Source organism: Suncus etruscus, chromosome 6 (genome assembly GCF_024139225.1).
Source record: "Suncus etruscus isolate mSunEtr1 chromosome 6, mSunEtr1.pri.cur, whole genome shotgun sequence".
NCBI classification, from domain to species: Eukaryota; Metazoa; Chordata; class Mammalia; order Eulipotyphla; family Soricidae; genus Suncus; species Suncus etruscus.
Window position 1 is genome coordinate 54,465,439 of NC_064853.1, and position 23,149 is coordinate 54,488,587.

The 23,149-nt window shown below is 50.3% G+C and overlaps 1 protein-coding gene and 1 non-coding gene across 2 annotated transcripts in view; both read right to left on the reverse strand.

Moving 5' to 3' along the window:
* Window positions 1–22,536, reverse strand: part of EPHB2 (EPH receptor B2) — a 211,737-nt gene extending 189,201 nt beyond the window's left edge. Inside the window, exon 1 of the mRNA XM_049774666.1 lies at window positions 22,430–22,536. Within this exon, the coding sequence (XP_049630623.1) occupies window positions 22,430–22,490 (61 nt within the window). The 5' untranslated portion in view covers window positions 22,491–22,536. The remainder of the gene's footprint in view (window positions 1–22,429) is intronic.
* LOC126013179 (U6 spliceosomal RNA) lies at window positions 5,721–5,827 on the reverse strand. Its single transcript, XR_007497506.1, has one exon. It is a non-coding gene; the product is annotated as a U6 spliceosomal RNA (small nuclear RNA).
* Window positions 22,537–23,149: the final 613 nt, after the last annotated feature.

The window sequence follows — 23,149 nt, forward strand, 5'->3', positions numbered from 1 at the left end:
CCAGGTGTGACCCTAAAAACAAAATAGATTGATAGGAGATAGATAGATAGATAGATAGATAGATAGATAGATAGATAGATAGATAGATAGATGTTTCCACATCATGAATGCCAAGGGAGTCTCCTAAGGGGGGTTCTCTTAAGGGAGAACTGAGTTCTCCCCACCCCCACATCTTTGGCTTCTTCTGCAAGCCTGAAAAGCAGGAGGTGAGGGAGCAAGACCAGGGCAATAGGGCCAGTCAATCACCCACTTTCCATCCCTGATCCCTGCAATCACAGATGAGTTCTCTGAACACCCCTTCAAACCCCACGCCCTGAGCACCCCCGGGTATGACCCAAAAAACAAACAAAAAAAGAACTGAGGACCAAGGCAGGGGAGTGGGGGATGAGAGGACAAAGCACAGTGGATACCCAGCCAGGGGTGATCTCAGAATAAGCCCTAAGATTCTGAGGCCCTGGCTCCTTCAGTTCTGTGACCACCAGCAGCCCTGAAGTCTGCAGGGTCACAGAATAGCAATTTGCTCCCAGTTCCATCTCCTGGAAATCTGAGACCAGAGACAAATCATTTAGAATCTCAGTTTTTTTTTTTTAACCTGGAAGGTGGAGACAGTTCTGAAGATTGAGCACATTCTACAAGTAAATGACCTATAACCCTTTGCAAGGAGACTATAATTGGCAGCTGATCTCATCCCTACACACTTTCACTCACTCATTTGTTGATTAATAAGCACTAACTATGCATCATGGGGCAGGAGCCATAGCACAGCGGTAGATCGTTGTCTCGCATGAGACCAACCCAGGACAACCTTGGTTCAATTCCCAGCATCCCATAAGGTCTCCTGAACCAGGCAGGAGAGATTTCTGAGCACAGAGGCAGAAGTAACCCCTGAGGTCACTGGGTGTGACCCTAAAAAACAAAACAACAGCAAATAAATAAAATATTTATGCACCATACAAAAAAAATCCCTGCTGTATAAACTTTCCATCTCACAGGGATAATAATAGGTGATAATGATTTTATCTCTCCTCCTTCTCAAAGGGCCTAAAGCAGGTATAAAATGGCCCACCCAAGTCTCCATACCTAGAAAAAGCAGCTCAGACTACACGGCTGCCCCGTCTGAGAGTTACAGAGGCTACAGATCTAGGCTAGGAAATAAATAGCTTGTGCACCTTAAAGAAGTGCTGCCCTTTTCTGGGCCTCAGTTTCCCAATATCCCAGTACTAGTGTTTTGCATTCTAAGAAAGTTCTTTCGGTACAGCTTGGGTTATCTAAGCAATGAAAGAGTTAAGGCCTCACAAGTCACCTGCAACCTTTCCTGGAATGTTGGTTCTATGTGGGAAGGTAGGCTGGATCCTGAAGCAATCTCAGGGGACTGAATGGTACAAAAACAGAAAGGGGTCAGGCAGCAGTGCTCTCCCACTGCTTCAGTTTTTCTGCTGGTTTGTACCACTCTTCTCCCTCTCCCTGATGTTTGGTGTCCTTCTTCCTATCATAGCCCAAGAGGCTGCATGGTTAGGATGCTCAGCACCCAGAGTCTGGCATAATTAAGGCCAGATCCCCGCAGCCCCTCCTGGTCCTCAGTCTCCCTGCTCCAATTCCTGCCTCATACTTCAAGGCCTCCTTCCAAAACTCTTCTGGGCTTTCTGTGGCCCTGGCAGCCTCCAAAATCCAGTTCAAAGGCAGCCACTTGTCACTCAAGCCTCTTACAAGCTCACAGCTACTCTGCCTATCTCAGGTCCTTTGCTCTTGGTCATACTTTCTTTCCTTCTCTGTGGCATCTGCCAACCTGCCCCTTCTCAGCCCTCAGGCCTTTGCTCAGGCTGTGCCCTGAACTAATGAGGCCTTTCATTCTACTCACTGTGTGTCAAAAAATTCTACTTAGCCAATACAGGTTCCCACTGGTCCAGGCTGGAAGAAACCACTTTGCCATCAACAAACTCCAAGTCCTTGATGGCTGGGATGTAATGAGCTGGCAGATTACTTGTCTCACATGTGAGAAGCTCAACCTCTGGCACCACCAAAAAACAAACCAAAGAAGCCAAAAACATTTTCATCTGGGAGCACACTCAGTGGTCAATGTGATACTGTGTATGTGCCAATAAGAATAAGAACCTGGTATTACATGGCTATGAAAGCACTGCCCTAAAGCCCTGGAGACCCCAACCCCCAGCATTACTGGGGTAGCCCTGGTGCATTTTGACACTGCAGGGCTCTAGCATTGAACTATGTGACCCAGTTTGTCAAGACTCAACAGGAATGACCCCGGAGACCCCTGAGCATCACTAGAAGGCAACCCTGGCCCCCAAAATTACTACCTGTAATTCCTATATACAGGTAGATATTAATCATAATTACTCATATCTCTGAACCTACTTTTTTGTGATACCTTGTAAAGTGAGTATTAGTGACTATACACAGGGTTACTGAGGAACATTTTTTTTTTTTGTGGTTTTTGGGTCATACCCGGCAGTGCTCAGGGGTTATTCCTGGCTCCAGGCTCAGAAATTGCTCCTGGCAGGCATGGGGGACCATATGGGGCGCCGGGATTCGAACCGATGACCTCCTGCATGAAAGGCAAATACCTTACCTCCATGCTATCTCTCCAGCCCCTGAGGAACATTTTTTAAATCAACTATGGTGCTTCGCACTATAACAGGGATTCAGCAATTGGAGGCTGCTTTGATGATGTGAATGAGGGGAGAAGGAAAAATAAGGGCAAGGCAAAGAGATGAAGGAGAGGAAAGAGATCCTAATCCTCTATTGGATTCTCACTCTAACTGGGTTCACACTTAGGTGTGGTACTCACACAGGCTGCTGCATGCTGGAAATCACAAATTTGGTTGTGTTGTAAGGACCATGGTCAGAATGTGGATCAGTGCTAGGGATCTAACCTCATGTCCATTAAATAGTGCTCTACTAAGCCACTCCCCTGAGCCCCTGGGACATCTGACTTTGGGGTGTCAGTTTAATTCTCTATAATCCTTGTGTCCTGTAAACTTCCATATACAATGGAAGGAAGGAAGGAACGAAGGAAGAAGAAAGGAAGGAAGAAGGAAGGAAAGAAGGAAGGAAGAAGGAAGGAGTAAAAGGAAGGAAGGAAGAAGGAAGGAGTAAAAGGAAAGAAGGAAGGAAGGAAGGAAGGAAGGAAGGAAGGAAGGAAGGAAGGAAGGAAGGAAGGAAGGAAGGAAGGAAATATATGGGATGGATGGATTGAAATATATGGGATGAACTGGATGGATGGATGGATGGATGGATGGATGGATGGATGGATGGATGGATGGATGGATGGATGGATGGATGGATGGATGGATGGGTGGATGGGTGGGTGGGTGGGTGGAGAGATGAATGGATGGATGGATGGGTAGTTACATGAACAGGGAGATGGACATGGGGTTGGATTATGGTAAGGAATGATATGAACAGATGAACAGAAGCAGATTAGTCAGAGGAGACTGAGCAAATTGTCCCAGAATCTAACAGCATGGCGTCCTGTTGGCAGCTGAGGCTGCTGGGACCAGATGCAACATCTATCCCCTCAGCTCCAATGTCTGTTTCTGGCCAGTATTGGGCTTCTCTCAAACTAAGGGGGTGGGTACTTGGGGCTGCTGAAAGGGTGGGGTGGGGTCCTGTTCCTCCCCCACCTGTCACCCGTCCCTGCATCAAAAGCTCCTGACAGCAGGAACACATCTCTCAAAGTAGGAGCAAGTCAATGGGAAAATAGGATTTTCTTCATAAAATTCACTTTGGCCAACTTCTCCAGAACTCCCCCGTACAAAAACTTTGGCAAGTTCATAGCTAACGGCTCAGAGGATTTCTCAAAACCTGGGACGTGTACGTTTGTCAGCTCTTTACAGAGCCAAAAACTGGAGAACAAGAAATATCACAGTTCAGATACCAAAGGAAATCTTAGGGGAAAAATTTCTCTCTAGATTTTGGTACTTATTCATTTTTCTATCCATTTATATACCCAACTATCTAAAACATGCAATAATTCTGCTATTATTCATCCATTCATCCATTCAACCATCCATACATCCATCCAGTACATGCAATCTTCATGAAATAATTTTTTTTTTTGGCTTTGGGCCATACCTGACTTGCTCAAATCTTACTTCTAGCTCTGTGCTTAGAGATCACTTCTGGCAAGTTTGAGGGATCATATGAACAGAGGGATGTCAGTTGTTGAACCCAGGTCAAGTGCCTACAAGACAAGAGCCTTATCCACTGTCCTATCTCTCTGTCCTCATCACGAAAGTCTTTTTCTTGTGGGGGGGGTGAGGGAACATACCTGACAATGCTCAGGGCTCACTATTGACTCTATGCTCAGGAATCACTCCTGGTGGGGCTCAAGGACCATATGGGGTACTGGGGGTTGAACCCAGGTTGTCTATGTGCCAGGCAAGCACCCTATCCAATGAACTATCACTCTATTACTCTAGCCCTGAAACCATCTTTTAAAAAAAAAAAAAAAAACTTTTAGGGCCCAGAGAGATAGCACAGCAGCGTTTGCCTTGTAAGCAGCTGATCCAGGACCAAAGGTGGTTGGTTCAAATCCCGGTGTCCCATATGGTCCCCCGTGCCTGCCAAGAGCGATTTCTGAGCAGACAGCCAGGAGTAACCCCTGAGCACTGCCGGGTGTGACTCAAAAAACCAAAAAAAAAAAAAAAAAAAAAAAAAACAACACCAAAAAAAAAACCTTTTATTGAGATACTGTGATTTACAAAGTTGTTCATAATAGAGTTGTTTCAGACATACAATATTCCAATACCAATCCCACAAGTGTTTAAAACATTCTTAACTATTCATCTATCCATCTGTTTATCTATTATCTATTCAGTTTTTATCTATCCATCTACACAATCAACCATCAACTTGCCCATCATTCATCAAATACCCAGTCATGGAACTATGCAGGCATTCATCTTCTAGCCATTTGGATCCCCAACCATCAATCACTCAAACACCCCTGCAAGTGTTCAACTGAGCCCTACATAACCAATTTTACACTACTAAAATTTTATACACTTCATCTAGATAAAGCTGAGGTTGAAGATCACTCAGGAGTGCTGGGAGGAAAGTAGCCATATAGACACACAGTACAATATGGCCTATCCTGTAACATTTGGAGCTAGAGAGATGGTACAGGAGTTAAGGCACTTGCTTTGCACACAGCTGGCCCTGGTCTGACCTCTAGCACCACATGTGGTCCCCTGAGCACTACCAGGAGTGACCCCTGAACACAGTGTCAGGAGTAAGCCATGAGCACCACCAGGTGTGGTCAGGAGGAAAACAAAAATAGAAAAACATCTCAATAGCCACCAAGAACATAGGCTACCAAGGACATTACAGGAGGTTTAGTCTTGTGCACAGAAGTGGAGGGGCCATCGAGAGACACCTAGGAGGGATTCAGGTTGCTCTTAGGAATTCAGGGCAGGAATTCACCAATGAGAGACAATAAAAAAGATATCCAGGGGCTGGAGTGGTAGTGCAGCAGTAGGGTGTTTGCCTTGCATGTGGCTGACCAGCACAAACCTCAGTTCAATCCCCAGTGTCCCATATGGTCCCCCAAGCCAAGAGCAACTTCTGGATAGCATAGCCAGGAGTAAACCCTGAGTGTCACTGAGTGTGGCCCAAAAACGAAAAAAAAAACAAAAAACAAAAAAAGATGTCCAGGCAAGAGGGACACACAAATAATAGAATGGTATATTCTTTTTCTTAAAAGAAACATGGAACACTTCACAAATTTGCAAGTCATCCTTGCACAGGGGCCAAGCTGATCTTCTCTGCATCATTCCAATTTTAGTATATGTGCTGCCGAAGGAAGAACTAGAATGGTATAGTCTAAAAGTGCAGAGGCCCAAGTTCTCACAAGCACATAGTTAGCTATGAACCCTGAAATAGTCCCTATTTTATTTTATTATTTTTTGTTTGTTTTTGTTTTTGGGCCACACCCGTTTGACGCTCAGGGGTTACTCCTGGCTATGTGCTCAGAAATCGCCCCTGGCTTGGGGGGACCATATGGGACACCGGGGGATCGAACCGCTGTCCGTCCTATGCTAGCGCTTGCAAGGCAGACACCTTGCAATAGTCCCTATTTTATCTAGGTTCACCAGTCTCTATGATTTCCCTTGGATACCCAGAAAGAAATGGCTCATGTCCTTCTGTACTGAGGAGATGGCTGCTATCTGCTACCCTGTATTATATTCCAGTGACTGCAACAAGGGTAACTCTGAAAAAGTTTTGTGGGACAGGTTTTGTGTTAAACCGAGGCAAACCTAACTTTACAAGTGGCTACAAATTATTTAATCTGACTTTCTCTTGTTTCTGCTGAAAATGAAGAAATCATAACAGCTCCTTCCTACACCATAGTAAGGATTAAAGAAAGTACTGGAGGTACTGAAAGGGAAGGACTGGGGTAGCAGTAAGGAATATCAGTTATCCCCCCCCCTTACAATTAATATTTAAGTCCTACTGTGTGTCAAAGTGATCTAAAATAATCACACTTTTGTGGCAGGAGTGACAGTACAGCAGGTAGGATGCTTGCCTAGGATGCGGCGAACCCTTGAGGCCGGAGATATAGCATGGAGGTAAGGCATTTGCCTTTCATGCAGAAGGTCATTGGTTCAAATCCCAGCATCCCATATGGTCCCTGAGTCTGCCAGGAGCGATTTCTGAGCATCGAGCCAGGAGTAACCCCTGAGCGCTACCAGGTATGACCCAAAAACCAAAAAAAAAAAAAAAAAAAATGATGCAGCCAATCTAAGTGCCATCTCCAGAATCTTTCCCAGACGATCCTCTGAGCACCACAAGTGAGTGGTGAGCATATCCAGGTATGGCCCCAAAACAAAAATTAAAGAAGAAAAATAAGAGTTATACTTTTCAAAATGAGCTTTTGAGACCAAAAAGAAAAAGGGATGTGTGTGTGGAACAATAGTATAGTGGTAGGGCATTTGCTTTGCATATGGCCAACTCAGGACAGACCCAGGTTCAAATCCTGGCATCCCATATGGTCCCCTGAGCCTACCAGTAACAATTTCTGAGCGCAGACACAGGAGTAACCCCTGAGTGCTGCTGGGTATGCCCCCTCCAAAAAAAAAAAATGAACCTTTGGACTCAGGTACTTAGAGCACCTGCCTAGCAAGCATGTGGTCATGAGCTCAAATACCCAGTGTCCCACATGTGCAGAGCATGTTCTGGCAGCTCTGCTATCTGATCCCTGCTTCCTCAAAGAGATTTCTGCCCCCCCCCTTTACAGCTGGGTTTGTGTAACTTGCACACATAAAAGATGTGTAACCCCACCCCTCTTTGAGCACTACAGCCCTAACTTGTGTGCCTCAACTAAGAATGTGACTTCTAGGGGCCAGAGAGATAGCACAGCGGTAGTGTTTTTGCCTTGCATGCAGAGACCCAGGACAGACAATGGTTCGATTCCCGGCATCCCATAAGGTCCCCCGAGTCAGCCAGGAACAATTTCTGAGCGCAGAGCCAGAAGTAACCCCTTAGCATTGCTGGGTGTGACAAAAAAAAAAAAATGTAACCTCTAGCAAGCTTATGTGCAACAGAGCTAAAGTTGCCTGAACCCCAGAGAGCACCATGGCTGAGTGTGAGCACCTCATCCTGATATGCAGTGTCGTGGAAGCACCATAGTTAGATGTATATGCTATCCCATCATCATCATCTCAACAAGAAGGGGGTTAAAAATAATAATAAAATAAATAAACCTGATGGTTTAATAAACGAGCCTTAGCTACACATGGGTGAAGGCTCAGTTAACGTGAGTTCTTTGTCCCTCTCTGTAGCTTACATTCAAATGGTTCATGACAAAATAAGACAAACACAGGATACAAAGAGAAAGCAAACATGGCAACCAATTTTCATAGTTGCCGAGCAGATGGGAAAGATATAGAATTGTTTACCATATTTTCAGCTTCCCAGCATGTTTGAAATCAAAGGAAGAAATGTGGGGCCAGAGAGAGAGGGCATTTGCCTTGCACACAACCAACCTGGGCTTGATCCCTGGTACCATATATAGTCCCCAGAGTCTGTCAGACACTGAGTGCAGAGCTAGGAGTAAGCCCTGAGCAAAAAAGAAATGAGAAGGCGGGATGGAGGGAGGAAGGAAGGGAAGGAGGGAAAAAGGAAGGGAAGGAAGGAATGAAGGAAGGAAGGAAGGAAGGAAGGAAGGAAGGAAGGAAGGAAGGAAGGAAGGAAGGAAGGAGGGAGGGAGGGAGGGAGGGAGGGAGGGAAGGAGGGAGGGAGGAAGGAAGGAAGGGAGGGAGGAAGGAAGGAAGGAAGGAGGGAGGGAGGGAGGGAGGGAGGGAAGGAGGGAGGGAGGAAGGAAGGAAGGGAGGGAGGAAGGAAGGAAGGGAGGGAGGAAGGAAGGAAGGAAGGAGGGAGGGAGGGAGGGAGGGAGGGAAGGAGGGAGGGAGGAAGGAAGGAAGGGAGGGAGGAAGGAAGGAAGGGAGGGAGGAAGGAAGGAAGGAAGGAAGGAAAGAAGGAAGGAAGGAAGGAGGGAGGGAGGGAGGGAGGAAAGGGGAGGGAGGGAGGGAGGGAGGAAAGGGGAGGGAGGGAGGGAGGGAGGGAGGAAAGGGGAGGGAGGGAGGGAGGAAGGAAGGAAGGAAGGAAGGAAGGAAGGAAGGAAGGAAGGAAGGAAGGAAGGAAGGAAGGAAGGAAGGAAGGAAGGAAGGAAAGAAGGAAGGAAGGAAGGAAGGTAGGTGCTTTTTTTTGAAAGAGCCTAAGTAAGCTTATCTGAGAGGAGATTCTAGCTCCAAAGAACCATAGGCAAATTATTTCACTTCTTTGAAGCTTTAATTTTCTAGCGTATAAGGTGCAGGTAATCACACCTAGACCCAGAGCCTACCATGCCTACAAGCTCCCTGTGTTTCTCTCAACTCTTGACATTCCTCAGTTTTTATGTTGTCAGGGATCAAACTTGGCACCTCATACATGTGGTGACACATGTATTCTATTTCTGAGACCTCTGTCCCTCAAACACACCAGTACACATCGTTCCACAGGCTAGGAAGCAGCCAATGAGACATTCTGTAAACATTAGCCACTCTTACATTATTTCCTTTCAGCCCCCAAAACCCAAAACCCCATTTGGGGATGATGAGATCACTCATTTGATGATGAGAAAGCCTGACTGAGGTGGGCAAATGACTCATCCAAGGTGACCTGTGGACAAGTAAGAGAGCAGGATCTGCATAGCCCATCTCTTGCATCCAGGAACCTTGCCCAGCATCTCCAGCCTTCTTTCTGTCCCTGGGTTCAGGCATCTTTCCAGCTCCAGAGCCACCCATCAATGGGAAGGCCCAGCCCTGCAGGCATGACAGCCCAGGCCCAAGGCCTCCTTGACATTCAGAAGTTCTGTGACCATGCCCACCAGAGCTGCAGGAGCTGTCATCTGAGGCCCTGAGGAGTGACAGCTGACAGTGATGGGGACAGGCAAGAGCATGGCTGGGCCGAGGCCCTGATTCAAACAGAGCCCCTGGGCCCCAGTCTTTCGTGGGTTCCAGAAAGGCCCCTCAAGTTCTGGCTGAGGTTGTTCCCAGGCCCTGCCTCCCCGCGAGGGGCGGAGAAGCCCCATTCAACCAGGACACATCCCACTGTGCGCTAAGCCGCTTTCTCCCCACTGACACGTTTCAGAGCCTTTTTGTCCTTCCGGCTTCCCATGGACTCAGGCCAAGTGACAAGTTGGTGCTGCGGACATATGTCGTCGCCATAATGGGAATGTTGACCCTGTGCTCTCTTCCTGCTGGGGCCAGGCAGTTTGCACCCCGCCCCGGTGCTTGACAGGCCCCATTCTCAACCACCTGGGGCTCTCCAGCTCCCCAACAAGTTCAGTGCCCCTCAGCCTCAAGTTTGGAACTTTGCAGATGCTGTCCTAGAAAGTCAGTTCTTGCTGCTCTTCATGTGTCCAAGTGGTCTCCTCCAGGGAGCCTTCCCTACAGATCTTCATTCAGGTGGGAAAAACTGGGGCTCAACGAGGTGAGGTAGGGGGGCTGGGACCAGAGGGGACACATAGCAAGTAGCCTGGCCTATTTCTGCTTGAACACGTGATTTCCATTCTTCCAACTCTGAATGAAGAAGAACCCAAGGGAAGACCAAGCAAAAGAAGCAGCTTTGGGTTTTGATTCCTGATTGTTCTATATGGTGGGACTCATGAGCCAGGCAGGGATGGTGACAGGAAATAAAGATTCCCCAATTCAGAGGTGGGTGGCCTCTCTGTAACTTTAGGGGAGTCACATCCCAAATTTCTCCATCAGAAATAAGGAACTCACAAGCCCTAAGCCATTTATTTTTCTTTTTGGTTTCAGGGTCTTACCTGGTGGTGCTCAGCAGGGGACCATATGTGATGCTGAGAGTGGAAACTGTGTTGATTACATGCATAAAAGCACTTTACCCATTGGTCTAGCTCTCTGGCCCCCCAAGCTATTTTTTTCCCAAACACCCTTCTAGGTCTTACACACCGCCAGCTATCAAGTCCAATCCAGCCAGCAAGTATGGTGTGGCTTAGCCTACACTGTACTTTAGAACAAGTTAGGCAAACACTTAGAAACAGGGTTCTCCCTCTCCCACTTCCATAGCAGAACTTTCTAATGTTGGCAGGAGGGAGGAGACCTGCCTTCTTTAGGCAAAGCACCCACTCCTCCTGAGGTATGACATGACCTAATGCTCAGCTTCCCTCATACAGCCCAGAGCAGCTCTCAAATCCAGGGCTCTCTGGCTGGGACTTGGGTAATTTATTATCTATACAGCATTGGCTTGGTTCTCTGTTCTGTCAGCAAAGATAAGCCTCAGTTCTAGCCCAGAATATGACTATGAGTTGTTCATAGTGTGTCTTCAATTGTCTTTGGAGTTGCTACTCAGGTCAGTTTTCGGGGTCCCCATCCACACTCACCACCATTTATAATATCTCTTTGTGGTATGGGGAAACTGTGGTCCAGACTTTGTACGCCAGAGCAACTGGATGAGGCTATACATGAATCAGCCTTCTCCAGAGCTTTCAACTCCTCCAAGGGCCTTGATTACAATGACAAGCTCTAGACATACACCTAGAGATTCTTTGGGAGGAGTGGGGGGAAGGACTCCTCAAGGGGCCAAGTGGTTATATCTGGTCATGCTCAGGGTCCAGATGACTCCAGGGTCATTTGAGCAAGCAAGGCACATTCTCCAGTTCTTTCAGCTCTTTCCCTGCACACCAGCCTTACAGGTTCTTTTGTAGCTGAGTGAAAAACAGTCACTCCTTGGAATAGCCTCCTGAGATGGCTAAAATCATGATCTCCAACTTACTAAGGAGGAATCAGAACCTGGGGGATGGAAGGTCATACAACTGCTCCAGGTCACAATGGAACCTTGGCACACTCTCAAAATTTAATCCCACCAGTTCCAGTCTCCTTCCCACCAGCAATCGCATGCCAAGCAGGTCTGGAAAGCCTAGCGCCCCAGGCTGCCACCTTCCATCTGGGGCCAGGCTCCTTCATGGCATATACCTATCTGGTGCCTCCCAGACCTTGCAAGCATGTAGAACCACACAGGTGAAGGGCTGTGTTTTACATCTCATGGGAGGGGAGAACAAAGGCAGGGAGGGAGGAAGGTTGGGGGATGTGCTCCCTGGGCTTGTTGCCCCACCTACTCCATACTCTCCCAGGCTGTTCATCTCCAAATACGACCCCAAACAATCTTCCATTTTCAAGCACCAAACCACTATGCCTGCCTCTAAAGGGGGCCTGTGGTCGGTAGGTAAGTTTGAACCCCCCATATTGGCCCAGAGCACATATGCAGAGTGAGCATATGTTGAACAGTATCGTGGGAATCAGGAGCTCCAAGAAGCACACCCAACGACAAGTAGAATTTCTCTTTTTTTGGCAGTGCCAGGGATAGACCCCAAGATGCAAGACTTGTAGCCATTACTGAATCACCTCCATCTCCCATACAGTTCATCTTGTTGGATAAATCCATTGAGAAAGCAATGGGGCTTCCCTTAAATGGTTCCTTTATTAATTTTTGTCTTTGTCTTTCACCTTTGCCCTTCATGACTGCACAGAAGCCCGTTTCGTTTTTGTTTTTGTTTTGTTCTGTTTTCCTATTCCTGGAATCCAAAAGAGGAAGCCTGAGGAGGAGGAAGCCTCCTGGCTTGGAGGCCTGTTTTTGGCTTCTGCGGATATTTAGTGACATTACAATCAAGGTCTCAAGATGTCCTGCTGCTTCCCTGACACCCTCTTGGGAGCCAGGAAACCACCAAGAAAATAGCTCAGTCTAGACTGCTAATGGGGAAAGCCATCTTGGGGCACATGAAGAGCCCAGCCTTCCAGCTATCCCTCCCAGGACCTTAAAGGTAGAGAGCCTGGCAATATACCCTGGCATACCAGAGAAGAACAAGCAACCAGCTGAACCCAACCAATCCTCAAGCAGGAGAAATCATAAATCCTTGTGGTACTAAGTCAAAAAGGTTTAGGTGACTTATTACACGGCAACAGAAAATCTATCCACTGCCCACGGAGCAGGTTCTACTCTTCATTACTTTTTTTGTTTTGTTTTGTTTTTGGGGGGCCACACCCAGCTGCACTCAGGAGTTACTCCTGGCTCTGTACTCAGAAATTGCTCAGGGACTCTATGGGATGCCCGGGATCAAACCGGCGTCCATCTTGGGTCAGCTGCATGCAAGGCAAATGCCCTACCGCTGTGCTACCACTCCAGCCCCTCTTCACCACTTTTTACCTACCCTTTTACCTAGAGCCTTGCACTGGACTGGAAGGGGAGATCAGTACCACCCAGTACCACCCTTTCATCTTATCGAGGCCCCAGCAGAAGAAGGAATTCAATGAAGACCAGAAAGAGCTGGGGCAGATTCTGGGGTTAAATGCACCTCCAGGGGCTGGCAAGGAAGGCACTGCAAGCTGGTACGAGTTACCCTGAGCTCTGACCACTGGCACATACTGTGTGAAGAGCAGCCACTCCATGACTCCAGTCACCAGTGGCCATGCGGGAATGTGGGCCCAGATGGTCTGACTTTTTGGAGAAGCCAGAATAAAAGCATTTCTCTGTTAAAAAAAAAAAAATCAAAACCTCTCCATGTTAAATGTTGGCTAAAAATTCAAACTGAGGGACCAGCGTGATGATGATACAATGTGTAGGGTTCTTGGCTGACCTGGGTCCAGTACCTGACACCCCATATAGTCAGTTCCCAGAGTCCAGAAGGAGTGATTTCTAAGTGCAGAAGATCACCAGATGTGGCCCCAAGCAAAAACAAACAAAAAACAAAAAAATCAAATTGGATGGACAATCTCTGGACCATGGAGACTGGTCCTGGGCTTCAAGCTTGTTTTGACTACCAGGCAGAGAGCAAGTCAGGCAATGGGTAAGTCACATCCTTTTCCCAGGCCTCAGTTTCCTCATTTTTGAAATGGGAAACCAAGGCCCCTGCTAACTTAGCCAGTTTCTGTGTGTCTCAATGAGCAAATGAGTTTGGAAGGCCAAGCAAGCAGGCCAGCGACTGTTCCCCAGCTCACTCTCTGCAGAGGCGCCCCTTACAATGTAACAACTTAACACTCGATTTGTCTAAGTTAGAGTAACATTATTCTGACCATTATGACAGAGATTGCCTTTTTATGGCAGGTTTGTGAGTTCCAGACCCTCCCCATTGCATTATCTCCGGATACTGATGGAGTCAGAGCTGGACGGCTGCCTCAGAGACCCTCGCCAGAGGCCAGCTCTTCCTCTGGGCTGGGAGGCTGCGGGGAACAACGAGAGCTTGTGCCCACCCACCCACCCACCCCCACTGGGTTCCAGTCTCTGGCTCATCGCTCACTAGTGATGTGCCTTGGGTTAGCCCTGCTCAGCATTTGAGTTTCCCCATCTATAGAATGGGCAGAGACGGGGGCCGGAGAGATAGCACAGCGGTGTTTACCTTGCAAGCAGCCAATCCAGGACCAAAGGTGGTTGGTTCGAATCCCGGTGTCCCATATGGTCCCCTGTGCCTGCCAGGAGCTATTTCTGAGCAGACAGCCAGGAGTAACCCCTGAGCACCGCCAGGTGTGGCCCAAAAACAAACAAACAAACAAAAAGAATGGGCAGAGAGAACCAAGCTTCCACAGTGGGGGGGGGGGGGGCGGGAAATGGAGCAGTTACACAAGAAACAGTGGTTCTCAGCATGGTTGTGCCCAGCAAGCAGAGGGCCGGGAAGGAGGGCACAGCCACAGAGGATGCAACCCCTCTCCTGTGACTAGGGAGGCCAACCTGGGATGGGCAAGAGGCATTTAAGGACAACCTGAATGGGAGCCAGAGAGGCAGGCTGTGAGGAGGGCACTCTCGATCCCCTACAAAGTCCCAGAACTTCACTGTACTTTTTTCCCTGTGGGAAGAGCAGGAAAGCTGAAGAGAGCACACATGTGTGGGAGATAGCACAGCAGGGAAGGCATTTGCCTTGTACACATCTGACCAGCACCAGCAACCCACATATCCCTGAGCACCACCAGGTTCCTTGAGCTCTGCAGGGGCTGGCTCCCAAACAAAACAAACAATAAATAAATGGGCACCCATGTCTCCCAACCCTGATCAGGGTGCCTCTAGGTCTGCCTGAGAACAGCCACACTTCATTCTTGGGCATACTCAATCTAGTAGATAATGCTTTGGGGGGGGGGGGTCTGGGGGGCCTTCCAAGCAGTTCTCAAGGGTTTTTGAGAGACCCTCCCAGAGATTCTTAGGCAACCAGCCCTTGCAGTTCAGTGCAAAAGCCAAAAGATGAGGTGCTGCTCAGGCTCTGCAGTGTCAGGGACCACCTGAGTCACCCAGAAAGTCTGGGGACATCCAGAGGTGTACCCAGCTAAGTTTGCAAGCTGGAGATTAACCTGAGGTAGGTATCCTAACCTCTGTACTATTGCCTGGTCCTTGTGGGTTAAAACTTTTATTCCTTATAACTGTCTAAAGAGTGGGACTATATTTATTTACTTTTATAATTAGGCAAAAAAGTGTGTGTGTGTATATATATATATACATATATATGTTTTTACTGTAGTTTAGGTACCATGGTTACTCTAGAGTCAATGTTTATGGTTTGATGTACAAAATTACTATACCTTCACCACCACAAAAAACTCTAAGACCTTCCATTAGTGTCCTTATGTCACTTCTAATATACCTCTGTGGATCTTTTTTATTTCTTTTTATTATTATTATTACTATTGGTTTGTGGGCCATACCTAGTAGTGCTTAGTGTTTACTTAGGTCAGGTTTGGTGCTCAGGGAATCAATCCTGGTGACACTCAGGGGACCAGTACATATTCAGTGTTAGGAATGGAACCAGGGTCAGTCATGTGCAGGCAAGCATCTTAGCCACTATACTACCATTCTGGCCCTTAAAAACCGGGCTTGGTGGGGAGAGTGCCAAACCTGTGGGTGCTCCGGAATTACTCCTGGCAGTGCTTGGGGGACCATATTGGATGGAACCAGGGATCAAATCTGGGTCAGCACAAATGCCCTACCCACCGTTCTCACTTTGGCTCCATTCGGAGCTATTTTAACCCCCACATTTAGAGAGGAGAAAACCACAGTTCAGAGAGGCTAAGTACCCAATCGGAGGACACACCAGAGGGACTAATAGCGAGAAAGCTAAGCTGGCAGGGCCATGTGCTGAGATTCCCTAGTGACCCAGTCTCTGTCTACCAAGTCTCAGTCATCATTCTGGAGCCTGTCCACTTATAGCAGAGGAAATAAGGCCCACCAAGCCCATCCTTGGTTCAGGCCACTGAACAAATATTCCTTCCCAGGGCATTCTTTCCTGGGACCTCAGCAGGGAGTCAGGGGGCTCCCCTTGCAGAGCTGTGGCAATGATGACCTCAGTGAGCTTCCAGGTGACACAGATGTATCAGGGAGACAGGTCTCCCCTCTCTACCAGCAGAGCTTCTCAGGGCCCTTAAAATGTTTTCAAGGCCACCTTATCAAGCTGATCCCAATCAGGAAACTTCCAGGGACAGTAGGCAAAGGGGTGGCCACCCCTGAGAACTGCACAAACATTCTTGCCACCCTGCTTCTCCCCCCCACCACCACCCATCTCAGGCTCAGCTCCCCACAGGCAGGCAGCCCGGCCTGTGGGCAAGAACTCTGATTGATTTCACTTCATTTCAGTCTTTTCCAGTTTCCTGCTGAGGTCTCCCGTTCTCTCTCCCAGGAGCCCTGTGTTTTATCTCAGGCCTCTGGGGGCCAAGTCTGCTGGCTGTGTAAAGAATTGGGGAGTGTGTTAAAAATACAAGACCTGTGCTGGAGCAAGAGTACAGCAGGTAAAGGGCTTACCTGGCACACATCCTACCCAGGTTCAATCCCTCACCACCAAGGTCTGGCAGGAGCAATCCCTGAGCACCAAACTAGGAAGCAGACCTGAGCATCACCAGGTGTGGTGCCACATCCCGCTCCCAAATATATATGACTACCCTTCAAAACCACACAAGCTACCTACTCTCCACTAAATTCAGCAAAACAGATCAGACCATAAGACTGAGCCTTGGTGGGAGCACAGGTACCTCCTCTGCCAGGAAGCTTTCCAGAGAGCACCCTTCCATCTTCAGAGGCAGCACTTCTCTCATGCCTTGTTCAAGCCTCCCGTCACCTGCCAGATCCTTTTGTTCCATCCCACTGGGGTCACTCTGTAGGGATCAGAGGGACCCACCCTCAGCTCTGAGTCAGAGGCCAATTCTGGACAGTGAGAGAAGCTTCCCAGACCTTGTGAATACCCAGCATAGCCCCCAACCCAACCCCTCTTGGAGGATGATGCAACACCAGAAAGACAAAGGCATCAGAAAGATACCACAAGGAGAGACTTAACCCCTACAGGACAGCAGTGCTGGCAGAGGGGACAGAGAGGGGCACGGAGAAGCAGCCCCTCCTCCACTGCCCCTCTCTGTGCCCAAGTGGGGGTTCATGTTTTTACAACAGCTTTGAGACTCCTCTGAAAGCGAAGGTCTAAGAAATTCACATGAACATCTAGTATTAGGTATTATCATTTCAGCGTGATCAAGATCTCCAAAACTCAGGGGGTTGGTGGATTCTAATTGAGGTGAAGAAGCCAGTCCTGGAGGGAGGAGAGGGAGGGGTTCTGGGGCCCAGCACCCTGGCAGCAGTTGAGAATCCACAGGATGGAAATGGCAGACACTGAGGTCTGATCTGTGACCTAGACAATACAATACCATGGAGGAAGGCCCTCCGGAGAGATATCACAGTGGTAGGGCTTTTGCCTTGCATGCAGCCGATCCAGGACATACAGTGGTTCGAATTCCAGCATCCCATATGTTTCCCCATGCCTACCAGGAGCAAGTTCTGAGCACAGAGCCAGGCTTAATCCCTGAGCGCTGCCGGATGTAACCCAAAAACTCCCCAAAAAATAAAAATTAAAATTAAAATATAAAAACACAAAGATTTGTCTCTCTTTCTCTTAAATTCTACTTAACAAATGCTAAGAAAGGGTCTGGAGTGATAGCACAGCAGTAAGGCATTTGCCTTACACACAGCCAACACAGGATGGACCCTGTTTCGAATCCTGGTATCCCTTATGGTTCCCCATACCTGCCAGGAGCGATTTCTGAGTGCAGAGCCAGGAGTAACCCCTGAGCACCACTGGGTGTGACCCCCCCAAATACCATGGAGGGGACATATTAGGGCATCTCTGACCACACCAGTGGGCACTTCATTGAGAGAGGGAACTTAGTAGAGTCCTCGAACCAGCTAAAACCTTGGACCTCGGTGTGTCCTCTACCACCTTGGAGAGAAGACAGACCCCAATCTAATCACACATTCTCCAGAGGACACAATATGCAGTGCTCAAATTCGAACCCAGGCCTGGGCTCCCAAGGTTGTGCCTTTCTCTACCCTGCACTGGGAAGTCAGAAGCACCCTCTTCCCAGGCAAAGTTGAATCACTGCCCCCACACCAGCCCCTGACAAGCAGCTCTGGTAACTCTTTTAAAATGTGCGACTGGATGGAGAGATGAATGAATAAGTCAACTTGCTTTTGAATTCTACAGCATTTGGGTTTTAAATCTAAGCCCTGATTTCCTGTCTAAGAAGATAGATGAAAGCAGCCTCCTTTAAAAATCGAGAAGCAAGAGAAACAAACTTAAAAGGAAAACCAATTCCAAATTAATCCCACTGAAGGTCTTTAGGTCTTAGATAGGGAAAGCCCAAGAGGTGGGTTGCCCTGGGCTGAGAAGAGGTTCGAGAGAGGCTCCCTCCTACCCTAAGAAGGGACTTGGCTAACACATAGCTGCAGCTGGTCCACTGGAATCCTTTGCTCTCTTCAGCTGAACCCATGGGTTTATGAGACACTCTCCAGGCTGCTTACCTCTCCCTCCTTCCTGAACATTTCCTCCATCTCCCCCAGAGGACCGCTCTATCACTGTCTGTCACGTAACACAATAGATTCATTCATCCTGCATTTATTCATTCATTCATTCATTCCACATCTCTTAGCTCTGTCCTCTGTTACTCAGCCCACCTGGCCATATACCTGAGCACTGTGAAGACAAAGCAAACAGAGCAGATACCTATCCAGTCCCTTCTGCAGTATGATTTCTCCAGGACATGCTAGAATTAAAACAAGACAATGAACAACTCTGCTAAGTTTCAGGCGGTAGCTGGAAGTAAGATGTCAGGCAAAGCAGAGGGGATGGGAAGGAGCAAAAAGAAGGAGGGGGGTAGGAAGGGTCAGAACTGGGGAGTGGTGAGATTAGGGGATCCGGGAAGCCTCTGAGGAAGTGGCATTTGAGCACAGCTCTTTACTATAATGGTGGACACAAAAATCGAGCCAATGCCCTTCCGAGGGGAGCTCCCAGAAGAGCAGGCAGCAAACGAGCTGGCTTTTCCTTGACCATGCAGGACCAGGTCAGATCGATCACCATCAGACCACCAGAGTCAGTGATCTTTCCAAACAGAAATCTAACAGGTTACTCAGGACCTTCACGGTTCCTTAAGCACCTTCAGTGGTTCCCCAATGCCCTCACTCTGCATCCAAACCAAACTCCTCAGCCCTCCATCCCGGACATCCAGACAAGATCAGACAAGATTCGCCCAGTCCTCACTTCTCAGCTTCATGCCCCTTGCTCTACCCACACCCACACTCACACCCTTTGGTGCCTAAGTAAGTCCTCAAACCTCATGCTGTATGGATCTACACCTGCTGCTTCTTTTTTCAGGCAAAAAAAAACCACAAAACAAAAAATAAGTAATTCTCAGATTGAATCTTTTACTTTTGAGAACATGGCTCAACTCGTTCATGTGACAGGTGGCAGCAAAGGTTTCGCAGAAGGAATCCGTAGTGAGGGAAAATAAGGCAAAGAATAAATACATAAAAGACGGAACCACCACCACCACCCCTTCTACTAGAAACCGCCTCTGCTGCCCCAGATGGCTCCTGGCTCCTGCTGCCAGCACCCCTGCTGTCAGCATGTTCTACCTGGGCCCCTGTTGTCCCTACTAGCATGCCTGGCTGTTCCCCCTCCCCCCACCTTCACCCTGGGCCCCAGAGTGCAGCAGCTCACTGTCAGCCAAGGTGGAAACACCATAAATACTTGGAGACCTGAAAAACAAGTGTACGAAGAGACTGCTTTTCTCTGAATCTTTCTCCAACCTTGGGATTCCATCTAGTGGCTGGTCTGCCACTTCCTCTTCTCTTGTATCTGTCCCCGAGGCACTTCATCCCCTCACATGCTCCAGATGGGCCCCTTGTAGTGGAGGGGTTGTCTCATGGCTGGCAGGAGGTACTAAGTTCACCATCCTTACTGAGAAAGCCCCCACACAGCCCCTCTGCAAAGCCTGGTGTTTCCAGCATCAAAAGGCTCAGGACAAGTCTTGCTTCTGCAGGACCTGAGGATGGGGGGGGGGGTGGGAGCACATAAAAGGAGAGGTATCTAGGCTTCCTTCTATCACCCCAACCTTTAGTCCTGCCACTCCAGAAGGTAAGGGGGACCCTATTCTCTCTCCCCGAAGCTCTGCCCATCCCCATCTTCCACCACAAAGGTCATATTCAGCTCCCAGAGAGGGGCTTTCCCTTTCTATTTCCTGCTTGGAGTCACACTCACCAGAACCCCAGGCAGGATGGACAGGTGCTGGCACTACCTTCCTTGACAGATAAGGAAACTGAGGCTAAGAAGCTTGCTTAGTCAGAACCCCAAGAGATTAGCTAGATGGTTTCCCACCCAGAGAAACTAAGGTCCCTAAGGGGACAGAATCCCAGAGTTTATCAGGAACAAAACCTCGGATCTCCTCACACCGCACCCATCATGTGGCCAGCTCCTTACTGACCTCTAATGAATGGACTTTCTTCCAAACATTCAGAGAGTAACAGAAGATTGTAAGATGAGGTTCGGGTGCCCGCTACAGATATCCCCACCTGCCTGTGAGCAGCGGCCCCAGCAGTCTGTCCTCCTATGCCATCACTAGGCTGGTTAGAGCCATTTTTAGGGATACGGACAGCAGACACAGCCCTCCCAGCTACTCCACAGTAATTAGAAACACACCGGGCCTCTAGCAGCATGAGAGGGGCCAAGTTTCTCCCCCTCCAGCACTACTGACTGCGACCTAAACAGCAATATTTATGCCAAGCTCCCCATAATACTGTAAACATCCCCAATGTATAGCAGGCCAACTCATGAGTCATTTCCCCAAAGCCAAAGTTAATCAATGGTACCTCAGCCATATTTCAGAGTGTGCCCGCCAGCAGTGGGGTCCTTGGGCTGCATGCCACACCCAGGGTCCGGGACACCTTCGGTGCCCCTGGACCCACTCTGGGAAACCACAGCCAGCCACCATATCCTCCAGGAGCTGAAGGACAGCTGCTCAAAGCCAGGAATGATGGCTGGCATTCAGGAACACCCCTGAATCCTCTGAACTGTGGTCCCTCCAGTGTTCTGAACTGAGAAAAGAATGAAAGTTACAGTCGAGGTTTCCCAGGCTGCTGTTCTCAGAAGCTGCAGCTCTCCTGCTTTTTTGAGTTCTGGGTTGTTTCTGTTGTTGTTATTGTTGTTATTTTGTTTGTTTTATTTTACTGACTTGCAAGAGGGGAAGGGCTGGAGACGAGGGTCTTTACATTTCACATGTTCAGTCCATAGTGGATCTCCTGGAAAGTATCTCCGTGTTTAGGAGCCAGAAGAGACCTATCTGGCTGCAGATAGGCCTGGCTTTGCCTTCCTCCCCCAATGGCCCCGGATGACACGCTGACTTTTCTATCCTGGCACTCCCTCTCTACTCAGATCGGATGGGAATCCACCTGGCTTCCCTGGATGCCTAATTTTGGAAAACTTGAACAAAATTGTGGGTGAGAAAGCGTTCTGTAAAGCTTCCAGTACCCTGTCAATGGGTGTAGCACGCAGTGAGGGAAGCAGCGCTGCGGACCTAACTGCACAGACACTTCACAAACGATAAAGCTGCGGAGAGCAGAGTTCTTCACAAACGGTAAAGCGACGGACTGGGAATCCATAGGAAAACCATCCCTTAGACTCATTCTACACTCTCCAAGCTCGGCCATTTCTGCTAGACACACCCAGACCCCATGAACTTTCCTTTGGGAGAGAGCTGGCTCGGACAACAGGGCAGCCACGCTGTCCCTTTGGGGTTCGGGGGTAAGTAGCCCATGAGACCATGGGGACAGGGCCCAGAGACTCTGGCCAAGGCCAACACATGGCAAGAGCATCTGGTCCGGCCTTGGCGGCAGCTGGAGAGTTCCCGGGGCTCCAGCGACCACGCTGAGCTCTGCCACCAGCCGGGCACTGGCTCGCAGGGGTGCCCGAAGGCCCCCCCCCAAGCTCTGCAGAGATGCCCACCGACCCATCCCCCCTTATAGTCCTCCCGGGGAAGGGACCCCCATTGTACATCGCGGGTGATGGGCAGGCACCAGCGCGGAGGCGATAGGGCGCAGTCAGTCACTTCCACTCCATAGTCCCCTCGCTTTGGGGGGGAAACCAACCCGATCTCGGGGGGCGCGGCCGGGAGCCCCCACCCGGTCGGTGCCCCCCTCCTGCTCCCTGCCAAACTTTCCAGGCCCACCCCATTCCACGGCCGGCACCCCTCCAACCGGTGCCCGCAAGGCCAGGCAGGCGGGCGGGCGCGCAGGGGGCGCCCGGGTCGGGGGCGACCAGCGCGCGTGGGCAGCCCCCCGGCCCTGGGCGGCGCTCGCCTCGCCGGGCTGGCTACAAAGCCTCGGCAAGATGGTCCCTTCGCCTCCTCCTGGCACAGTCAATCAGCGCCCGCCGCTCCCCCAGACAGAGCCCGCGGGGCCCGCGCCCTCCCGCGCGGCCGGACACACCTCCCCGCGGCCACCTGCGCCCAGGGCGCGCCAGCCCCCGGGCGGGCAAACTTTGCGGGCCGTGGCGCGGCGGTGGGCGCCGCGGGCCGGACCCCGGTGCCCGGCGCTCCCCGCCCCCATCGCTCGCCCACCCGCTCACCTTCCACGGCGGCGAGCAGCGGCAGCAGCAGCAGCGCGGCCCCCAGCCTCCGCAGGGCCATGGCTGCGCTGCCCGGGGCCTCGGCGAGCCGCGACGCCGCGGGGCTCGAGCGGCCCGGAGCGGAGCGCGCGCCCCGGGCTCGGGGGGCCGGCGGGGAGCGGCGAGGCGCGGCGCGGCGCACACACAGCCGCCGCCACCGCGCAGCCAGCAGAATGAGCCATCCAGCCCGGGCAGAACGGGGACCCGGGCTCCGCCAGCGCCGGGCACAGCCCACCTGAGCGTGGGGCGCAGGGGGAGCCTGGCTGGGCCCACGCCCCCCCCGCGCGCGCCCGGCACTCCCGCGCGCCGCGCTCGCGCCCCTCGACCCCGGCTCTCCACGGCGCCGAGGACCCCCAAAGGGACGGCGAGGGTAGGAGCGCCGCGATCTCGCGCGCCCGCGACGAGGAGACCCCCGGGCTCCCCCACCACGCCGCAGTGGTCTCTCCCGGAGCTGTGGCTCCTCCAGATAAAGCAGCGATTTCAGCCCAAATGTTTCTGAATTTTTATTGAATGCTGCAAAGCCCGAGAGCGTCTGGCGCGGCTGACAGGGGCAGGGGGCGAGCGGGGACCCTCGGGGAGGGCGGGGTCCCAGGCGGCCCCCAAGCCGGGACAGGCCCTACCTGTCAGGGTCGGGAAATGCCACCCCCTCGCTCCTGCGGGCACCCGGGTCCCTGCGGCTCC